Here is a 10,136-nt window from a genome sequence, read left to right on the forward strand (position 1 = left end):
AGTGGGTTTGTGTGAATAGCCATGGCCATCTTAGTAAAAATACAACAGAAATTGATGCAGATTATAGTTCTACACCATGCAATACTGCTTATGAGTATGGAGTGAATACCAAACCGGACACTTGTTTTTTGTGTGTTTGTCAGCCATTATCATAACAACACAATGCATATCCAACATAAAAGAGAGACAGAATCAGCAGGGAGGGTAAGTGCTGTGCATCCTCCACATACTGTATTGACTGGGCTCTATGGCCTTTCAGTGAAATACTGACATATCAAATGGTCATGTTCACCACTGTGGTTGGATCCTGTACTTCCATCAGAAACAGGTTATTTCTAGGACAAACAGAAACCTAAACAAAAGGGTGGCACAGTAACCCTCAGAATAGTCTCCCTAGGCAGATGGGTTGCCTCCCACATTAATAATGCTCCTGCTGTTGCCCTTGGTCTGGGATTCCAGAGACTACCCTCAGATCAGACAACACCATTAAAACAACAATGACACACTACTACGCCATCTCTGCTATTTCCCAAAGAAAAACAACCATGTTTGAGATCAGTGACATGGCCATACTGGCCCAGAAGAGAATGGGAAAAGAACAGTATAGACGACTGACTACTTACATTAGGCCCAAGTAACTTCAAATGTAGCGGTAGGTTTTCATTATACTGTTCAGGTGAAATAAAAAATAAATAAAAAGTTCAACATACAGTAGTTGTCGGGAAATTATTTGAGGGCAACCGTTAAGTTTAAACGTATTGGTAAGATGGAAGTTTTTCTACTGACCAATCACATGATGTCAAATCCAACATAATGTTGTAAGTTGCTCTGGCGGCAGGTAGCTTAGTGGTTAAGAGCATTGTGCCAGTAACCGAAAGTTCGCTGGTTCTAATCCCCGAGCTCACTAGGTGAAAAATCTGTCGATGTGCCCTTGAGCAAGGCACTTAACCCTAATTGCTCCTGTAAGTCGCTCTGGATAAGAGCATCTGCTAAATGACTAAAATGGATAAGAGCGTCTGCTAAATGACTAAAATGTCAATGTAATGTCAGACAGGGATATCTATGATCACGTTTCAGGCTGACTACATTTCAGTTGTTGCATTGTATCAACCAATGGTTGCGTTTCCTGTTACATGATGTGGTAACTGATTGTTAAATACCTATCCAGGCCTTGTGAGATCTGGCAGGCGTCTGCGATGTAGTCAGCCTGGAACGTGACTGTAACCTGACTTTGACAATGTGAAGAGTCTGAACATGTATTGTGTTCTAACTCAAGGGCACATTGTATTTCTACCCTCCAAGTCTACTGGCCTCTTTTCAAGTGTATGTCAGTACAGGAAGGCAACAACGGCATAGGTCCCCAAGTTCAGCCTACTCACGTTTCCATGTCAGTACCAAACATAAAACTCCCATCTTGAGGAGCTGTGAATGTCTAAGCGGGCATTATTTTATCCGATTGAGAAACAATTCAGTGAAAATGCCATCCTATAATTTGAACGTAACCTATGTGGAAAGTTTGACATGATCTGCTGCGGGACCAATCATTTTGGTACAGGAATACGTTGCATTCTTGAGCAAGAATGAAACCAGAATGAGACAGCAACACACAGAGATTCTATACTACAGAGGGTAGTGAGAGAGAGATAGATGGAGACAGACAGAGAGGGAGGGATTGATGGAGTCATTTCGACAGATTAACTAACTTAACTGGCCCATAGAGCCTTTCCAATAACCTCCACAATTTTATCATCATACCCCACAGCTCCCTTCACCCACCAGTAATACAAACATGCATAAACACGCACAGCCATTCATAAAGGCTTCCTAAAAGAAAAGACAAGGAAAAAAGGGTTAAAATATGGCTAGCAATGATCCCCTGACTATGTCATCACAAGACAGTGTGTATGGTGTGTGTGAGTGTGTGTCCACGAACGCTCCTTCCTGCTGTTCCACAGTGGGGCTGTTGTGCATGGTGACCTGTGACCCTAGCTTCACTTCTCAATCAAGCCCCCTTCCTTCAGCTTGAAGTAGAAGAACTTCTCCAGTGTGTTGGCACACTTGCAGTACTCGCTGTCCGGGGGGTTGTATTCACGGCAGTTGGTAATGACGCGCTGCAGGTCTGCTATGAACAGCTTCTTGGTCACGTAGTATCTGTTCTTCAGCCTCTCCGTCATGGTCTTCAGATCTACAGGAAGGAGGGAGAGTGGAGAGGGGGACAAGTAGGTTATATTTGAAATATTCCTTCAGCGGCTTTACCGACATATCCAGACAGACTTACAATTAAAAGCGCATCGAGTTGGTGAAACATGGAATGCTTTTTTATATTTCAATATCAAAATTTGTTCAAATAAGTAGATAATTGTCATGGCTGGGACATATAAACAAGCCAGGGAATAATGAGCGGATGATATACTTACCAATGGGGAAGCGTATGATCTCGTAGTAGTCTGGAGCCTCAGACTTTTTCACAGGTTCCATGAAGGGCCAGGCATCAGGGTGAGTCTGGGAGAGGAACACAACCACAGTTATGACTTCCTTTCTGAATCCCAAATGGTCCCCTATTGAGTGCACTACTTTTGATCAGGGATTATATAGGGAATAGGTTGCCATTTGGGACACAGATCAGTCTGACCACTCCTAAGGTTGACCACTGACTGGGGTGCTTGTCAGTGTCTTACCTTGACCTGGGCCAGGAGATTCTTCAGCATGTTGTACAACACGTCAGGGTCTTTCAACTCTTTCCTACAAGACAGGATAGGTAATAGTATATCAATTCAATGACAAATGAGTGTGATTGTAAATGCTGCCAGTTGTTTTATGACAATACGGCATATAATTGTTTTTATTGCTGAATGACCAAACATTCAGCTTACACTTTCTCCTTGGCACTAGGCTTCCAGCCTGTCTCCCCTAGAGAGAGAAAAAGGGAGAGAAAACTGAAAACATGACATCAGACAAGGCATTAATAAGTCTGTTCCCTGAACATGGTATTGAAAGGACCCACACACACTTACTGATGCCAGGGATGCTCTCCACAGGGATCTGCCGTACCCCCTCTTTGAAGCAGGTGAGTCCTGGGTACACCTTCCTGATCTGGGTCTGCTTCCTCTCGATCAGCTTCTTAATGATCTGACCAGTCATGGAAACACAGGGACACGTTGACCAAAACACACCAACATGGACATTAACACTGTCCTTTCATCAACAAATGGAGCTGGAGGAAGGTAGAGGTGCATAACTATCCACTGACATTCACCTCAACCTGTGTGCCCCACAATGTGAGGAGTTCCCACAGAGAGTTATCTCACCTCTTTCTGCCTCTTGATGATATGAGATAGCTCTGTGTAGGGGATTCTGGGATTTAGCTCACACTCCATGAGGGTAGCCCCCTCGTAGTCCTTGATGTAACCAAGGTAACGACTCTTCGTCACTTTGATGTCTTTGGAAAATCCCTGTGATGACAAAACAAGCCAGAGGGGAGAGGTCAGAGGTGAGGTAGAGAGAGAGGTACATGTTATCATCCTATACCATACCTGCTTCTTGAAGTATCCAATGGCGTACTCATCAGCGTAGGTGAGGAAGTACAGGATGCTGTGCTTGATGTGGTACTCCTTTAGGTGGTTCATCAGGTGAGTACCGTAGCCCTGAAACCACAATGGCAAACAATCAGGGGAAAATGTCGGCCTCTTGGTCCAACACATACATTCAAACTCTGACAGATACCGTGAGTACAATAACAAGCCATTAAGTCCAACTTACCCAGCTAATTTATTTCAGTATTTGTGCTGTTGCATGTAAAGGAGAGGTGTGTCCATACCTTGACTTGCTCGTTGGATGTGACGGCACAAAAGACGATCTCTGTAAAGCCCTGGGTTGGGAACATCCTGAAACAGATGCCCCCGATGACACGGCCATCCTTGATTAGGGCCAGCGTCTTGTGCTTCCTGGACAGAGAACAGTGCAAGAGAGTGGGGAGAAATGGTCAAAAAAAGCTTCACTGAAGACATACAGTGGGGAAAAAAAGTATTTAGTCAGCCACCAATTGTGCAAGTTCTCCCACTTTAAAAGATGAGAGAGGCCTGTAATTTTCATCATAGGTACACGTCAACTATGACAGACAAAATGAGAAAAAAAAATCCAGAAAATCACATTGTAGGATTTTTAATGAATTTATTTGCAAATTATGGTGGAAAATAAGTATTTGGTCAATAACAAAAGTTTCTCAATACTTTGTTATATACCCTTTGTTGGCAATGGCACAGGTCAAACGTTTTCTGTAAGTCTTCACAAGGTTTTCACACACTGTTGCTGGTATTTTGGCCCATTCCTCCATGCAGATCTCCTCTAGAGCAGTGATGTTTTGGGGCTGTCGCTGGGCAACACGGACTTTCAACTCCCTCCAAAGATTTTCTATGGGGTTGAGATCTGGAGACTGGCTAGGCCACTCCAGGACCTTGAAATGCTTCTTACGAAGCCACTCCTTCGTTGCCCGGGCGGTGTGTTTGGGATCATTGTCATGCTGAAAGACCCAGCCACGTTTCATCTTCAATGCCCTTGCTGATGGACGGAGGTTTTCACTCAAAATCTCACGATACATGGCCCCATTCATTCTTTCCTTTACACGGATCAGTCGTCCTGGTCCCTTTGCAGAGAAACAGCCCCAAAGCATGATGTTTCCACCCCCATGCTTCACAGTAGGTATGGTGTTCTTTGGATGCAACTCAGCATTCTTTGTCCTCCAAACACAACGAGTTGAGTTTTTACCAAAAAGTTATATTTTGGTTTCATATGACCATATGACATTCTCCCAATCCTCTTCTGGATCATCCAAATGCACTCTAGCAAACTTCAGACGGGCCTGGACATGTACTGGCTTAAGCAGGGGGCACTGCAGGATTTGAGTCCCTGGCGGCGTAGTGTGTTACTGATGGTAGGCTTTGTTACTTTGGTCCCAGCTCTCTGCAGGTCATTCACTAGGTGCCCCCGTGTGGTTCTGGGATTTTTGCTCACCGTTCTTGTGATCATTTTGACCCCACGGGGTGAGATCTTGCGTGGAGCACCAGATCGAGGGAGATTATCAGTGGTCTTGTATGTCTTCCATTTCCTAATAATTGCTCCCACAGTTGATTTCTTCAAACCAAGCTGCTTACCTATTGCAGATTCAGTCTTCCCAGCCTGGTGCAGGTCTACAATTTTGTTTCTGGTGTCCTTTGAAAGCTCTTTTCGTGTTGGCCATAGTGGAGTTTGGAGTGTGACTGTTTGAGGTTGTGGACAGGTGTCTTTTATACTGATAACAAGTTCAACCAGGTGCCATTAATACAGGTAACGAGTGGAGGACAGAGGATCCTCTTAAAGAAGAAGTTACAGGTCTGTGAGAGCCAGAAATCTTGCTTTTTTGTAGGTGACCAAATACTTATTTTCCACCATAATTTGCAAATAAATTCATAAAAAATCCTACAATGTGATTTTCTGGATATTTTTTCCTCAATTTGTCTTTCATAGTTGACGTGTACCTATGATGAAAATTACAGGCCTCTCTCATCTTTTTAAATGGGAGAACTTGCACAATTGGTGGCTGACTAAATACTTTTTTTCCCCACTGTAACAGGTGAGAGAAACTGTTAAAACTGTCTACGTACGGGTCAAACACTAGGCGTGTGATGTACTCTTTGGGCATGCGAGGCAGCTGGTGGGAGAAGACGTTCTGCAAGCCCACCAGCCACATCAGGATCTTCTTGTTGGACTTCTGGGAAAGAGAGTTCCCTATGACATGGAACTCTATGATGCCCCGCCTCTCCTCCAGCCTGGCTGTCTCATCACGAGCAGCATTGGCAGACAGCAGACTCGTCTAGCAGAGAGTGACAGTGATTATCAACATAGTTCATTATTATATTCATTCTAACAAACATCCCGTTTCCATACTTAGATGTTAGACTTGATCAAACATATCAGTCAACATAAATATTCATGTTGCACTGGCGAATGGACATTAAATGACGCGTCTCAGTCTTGGGCAGCACTTACCTCTGGGCCCAACATGGCAGCCGGGTCAGTGATGGTCATCATTACCTCGTTGACCAACTCCATGGGGATGTCGCCCATCACCCTGATCCTCTTGGCGTCCTCCAGGGTCAGAGCTTCTGGAAGCTTCCTCTTCTCTCCTGAGGGGAAACAGTACAAAACATTACTATAACTACCCTAAATTTATATGATGTTTATGTGTCTGAGGCTATCACACGGAGGCATTGGAAATACAAGCCCCCACATCAACAGGCAAGACATAAAAACAAACGTCAGCTATTACTTCACACCCAGTACAAAGCAAAAGTTAGCTTGGCGGGGCTGCCAGAGTTACTGACCTGTTATGGGCTCGGCCACGCCAGAGTCCAGCCCCAGACTGCCTAGCGAAGAGCCACTGTTCATGCCCTTAGAGATGGAGGGCGAACCCGACACTGCAGCAGGGCTGATCACTGCCAGGATCAGAAACACAGGACAATGACCGAGACCAGACAGGATTATTGAAAATGGAGAGAGGGAAAAGTATCATATCATCACACATTACATGTTGTACAACCTATAAGTGCCTTTATGGATCTTATGAGAACCACTTATTTAGTTGTAACAGGTACCCCCTACCTAACTGGTGACCCAGCTGGCCCCCCTCTGAGGCAGGCATGGTGAAGTCAGCCTCCCAGATGGGAGAGTTTTCCCCATAGATCTCCTCCTCTAGCATAGACAGAAACCTGGGACGCAAACACTTTGTTACAATCCACAGATTCACAGCGTCCATCTCACTCACTCCAGAATCTTGGTTTGATTGTAACTCGAGGGAGAAACACAATAAGTATCAACGTGACACCACGTACTTGGGAAAGTGTGTGAGGATTAGTGTGCGTTTCTCTGGTAGGAGCTTGTCCTTCTCCACTCTGAACTTCTCCAGGAGCTGGCGGCGCGTCACGGTGAAGATTGACTTGAGCAGACTGCGGCCAAACACCTGGGTGGTCTCATAGCGCGGCAGGCTGTCGTTACTCTGGGGGACATGGCAGTAGCACAGCCACCTGGGAAACAAGACACAGATTAGATTACAGTAGTTGTGAGTCACTTTTGATGGGAACAAAATGAGAAGTCAGCAGTGAGACCTCTACATTAACAGAAAATAAACAAGATGCAATACAACAACAAAAAACAAGACGCAATACATTGCAAAAAAACAAACATTTTCCACAACAGATGTCACACACACCTGGTGTAGTCCACTTTGTAGGCTGTGCCATCATCCTTCTGGGACCGCTGGCGGAACTGTGTGGGAGTCTCCAGCTTCCAGTAGTTGAGGCACAGGAGGAACATCTTGGAGAGCTCAAACATTGTCTGCCTCTCTCTGGGTGCCAGGTGGCTGAATTTGTACTGAACGAAGTTCAACACTCCCTGAGAAACAAAATAAAACAAACTTGTACAAAAAGTATTTTACTGTTGGGCAAGAAGGAAAGAACAGCTTGACAAACAGGTAGGAAGGAGACTTGTCTACCTGCTCTATGTTGGGCTTCTGAAAGGGGGGACTCCCCAATGATCCCTCCACTATCGGCTGACTCATCTGCAAGATGCATTTTCTCAGTAGCTGGGGGATAGAGATGAAAAGAGAGAGAGGGTCAAGATGTGCAAAGCCAGATATTGACTCCAGTGGCAGGAAAGTGGAGGTTATGGCCATTTACACTTGTCTGTCTGGTTGGAATGGAGGGAAGTGATGTCATACCTTGAAGAGGTAGAAGTAGACCTGCTTGGTGTCAGTGTCCTCCTCCTTGTGCACAGACATAAAGAGGTTCTCCACATCCACCACCATCCCCAGCAGCCTGTTGATCTCCTCCTCTGACACGTTCTCTAGGTGGGACACATGGGCCGCTGCACAGGAGGGGTTCAATAACAGATCAGCATCTTAAAGTGTCAATCAGAAGTTGAAACAATAACAAAGGAACTCCACACAACTGTTTCGGTAAAAAGTTTAAGAATGGGGCTGGATAAAAGTAACTACTCTCAAATTCATACAGAGCTACGTATGCAAGGACTGACCATCCATAATATTAAAATGATTGTTTTAACCATGTTTTTAGGCTATACAGTGTTTCTTTACATTTACATTGTTTACAAACATTGGAGTAAAACAAGCTTATATTTTGGGTTCTGATGGGGTAGGACAGTTGAACTAAGCTCATTAAGCATTTATAAGTTATAGTCTTCAAGAATCAATAGGTACATATCATTAATTTATAAGCACAAAAATGGATGTAGCAACTGCTGACTGCCCCTTTAAAGGGGGAATAGCTAAGGATTGTTACTTTACTACTCACTCAATAAAGAGATGAGGCTGAAACCTACATTGTGCAATTTATATGATCATAATTGCTATTATGGAATAGCATACACATTCTATATCTATGATGTGTATTGATGACATTAGGTTCAGTGTGATCATGAAGCATATCTATCCTTCAAACTAGTGTTGAGTCATAAGGCAGCCTACCCAGGGCATGCCCGCAGCTGCGGCAGGACTCGCTCAGGCTGGCCGCTTGTTGCTGTAAGTCCATACTACGGGTGGCTGTCGGCGGTTGTGGGTTCTTCCAGCCATTGCACTTGCATGTGTCACTAGCCTAAAGATAAGAGGAAAATAAATCAGAAGCCCACACTAGCATAATAAAGCAGATTCATGCTAGTTGGCTGCCTAGCTAGCTACTACCAAAGTTGGTTAGCCTTGCTGTTGCTAACTATATTCTTGACAGTAACGTTAGCTACGCATGTACGCCATATACATTTATGAAGGATATTATTGCATGTTAGAAACCAAATGCAAATGATAATGGTGTTTTGTTTCTGTTTGTTTAGACGGTTGTGCAAGTAGGGGAAATGGCTAGTTAGCTAGTCATTGTTTTGGTGAACTTGGCTATGCTAGCTAGCCTAGCCATATAGCTAACGTTAGCTATTTAGCTACCTTGCAAGCGGAGAAGACTCCGAGTTTCTCGAGCTTTTTCGCCCGTGGAAAAGCTCTGACTTGGGCTTTTTTCTGACTCGCCCGCTGTTGTTGGCTAAGACCTGGTCTGACTGGGTCACTGTTCCCCGATCCAGATCCCGCCCCAGCAGTCCCACCAGACTGAGCTTGATGTAGCCGGGGTTGCAAGGCCTGTGCCGCCGGGTCCGACATATCAAAACGCACGCTTCACTGCAGCCTGTTCCACTCAATGGTACGTATACACATCATTGGTTCCACTCCACCCCTTTTTTGGGTCGCTCACCTCTACCCTCGCCCTGGATTTGAAGAAAGGCAGTATGGGTACTGTAGTCTCAGTGGCCCCTGCAGTCTGCCTAAAGTATTGAAAGTAGACGGAATTGTCAAAGTTTGCAATGAAAACATACAAATGCATTTACATAGAACAATACAGAATTACACTGTGTTGAATTAGCTACACTATTTATTGACCACCATTGAGTATAAATTCTACTTTAACGATCCAGTAGAGGTCAGTAGAGCACACTAACTTTCTAACTTCAATGAGGACTGTTGTGAGAGGTTCTTGTGTAACATGTAGGATAAATAATCGAAATAACTTAAAATGTGTACTTATCCCTTTGCGTTTGAAATGAAAGGTTTCAGCTTTGGGGCAACAGCTGTTTACAATTAGTCTGGGAAAGTATAATCTGCCCCAGCCATTACTGTCATGTCAGAGAGAGAGCAAATGGGTTTTGGCCAACTATATCCACTGGCGGGACGACGACGACCACGACTGTGGAGCAGGAATGTGAGGAATTCAGTCAGACCATAGTGTGAGATTTTTCAGCAGAAAGAATCTCACTGAGCTCAGCTGGCTTCTTAGACTGATGAGGATCTATTGATGAGATTGAGAATTAGAGAATATCGAGAATTAGAGAACAAAGGCTTCTGTATGACTGGAAACAACTACGGTACGCCCAACATGTCAGTAAAGATACTCATAGCTGTTAGGTGAAAACTAAGTGAAAAATCTTCTACTCGAATACCCATTGTCATACAACAAATGAGAAGACAGGCAGACAATGAGATACCTTCCCCCTTATTTATTGGTAAAATTACAATGTTGTTTTGCTTTGTTTACCCCTGCCCTCCCCATGTC

At 44.3% G+C, this 10,136-nt stretch overlaps 1 protein-coding gene across 3 annotated transcripts; it reads right to left on the bottom strand.

Annotated features, from left to right (window-relative positions):
* Window positions 1-969: 969 nt before the first annotated feature.
* Window positions 970-9,243, bottom strand: LOC121550534 (histone acetyltransferase KAT2A). Of its 3 annotated transcripts, XM_041862830.2 has the most exons (18): window positions 8,981-9,242; window positions 8,516-8,642; window positions 7,751-7,896; window positions 7,526-7,615; window positions 7,244-7,425; window positions 6,867-7,058; window positions 6,637-6,743; window positions 6,360-6,470; window positions 6,025-6,161; window positions 5,640-5,848; window positions 3,818-3,944; window positions 3,534-3,644; window positions 3,309-3,452; window positions 3,015-3,129; window positions 2,874-2,910; window positions 2,679-2,742; window positions 2,418-2,502; window positions 970-2,185 (listed from the first exon to the last, which is right to left on the bottom strand). In XM_041862830.2, exons 1-18 carry the CDS (start codon window positions 9,188-9,190, stop codon window positions 1,992-1,994), a joined length of 2,388 nt encoding a protein of 795 aa, XP_041718764.1. In that variant the 5' UTR covers window positions 9,191-9,242; the 3' UTR covers window positions 970-1,991. The 3 variants fall into 3 exon arrangements, 2 of the variants coding, with proteins under 2 accessions (XP_041718764.1, XP_041718765.1); XR_006657808.1 differs by lacking the exons at window positions 970-2,185; window positions 2,874-2,910 and having other exon boundaries at window positions 2,487-2,502; window positions 8,981-9,243; XM_041862831.2 differs by lacking the exons at window positions 970-2,185; window positions 2,418-2,502 and having other exon boundaries at window positions 2,720-2,936; window positions 8,981-9,243.
* Window positions 9,244-10,136: the final 893 nt, after the last annotated feature.

Source organism: Coregonus clupeaformis, chromosome 35 (genome assembly GCF_020615455.1).
Source record: "Coregonus clupeaformis isolate EN_2021a chromosome 35, ASM2061545v1, whole genome shotgun sequence".
Taxonomy (NCBI): Eukaryota; Metazoa; Chordata; class Actinopteri; order Salmoniformes; family Salmonidae; genus Coregonus; species Coregonus clupeaformis.

Excerpts from the sequence above, each read along its gene's own strand:
- LOC121550534 (XM_041862830.2), bottom strand. The coding sequence starts at position 9,190 with ATGTCGGACCCGGCGGCACAGGCCTTGCAACCCCGGCTACATCAAGCT. Across the intron at positions 5,849-6,024 it reads CTGCCATGTTGGGCCCAGAG|ACGAGTCTGCTGTCTGCCAA; the intron begins GTAAGTGCTGCC and ends ACTCTCTGCTAG. Across the intron at positions 3,453-3,533 it reads TTGGATACTTCAAGAAGCAG|GGATTTTCCAAAGACATCAA; the intron begins GTATGGTATAGG and ends TTGTCATCACAG.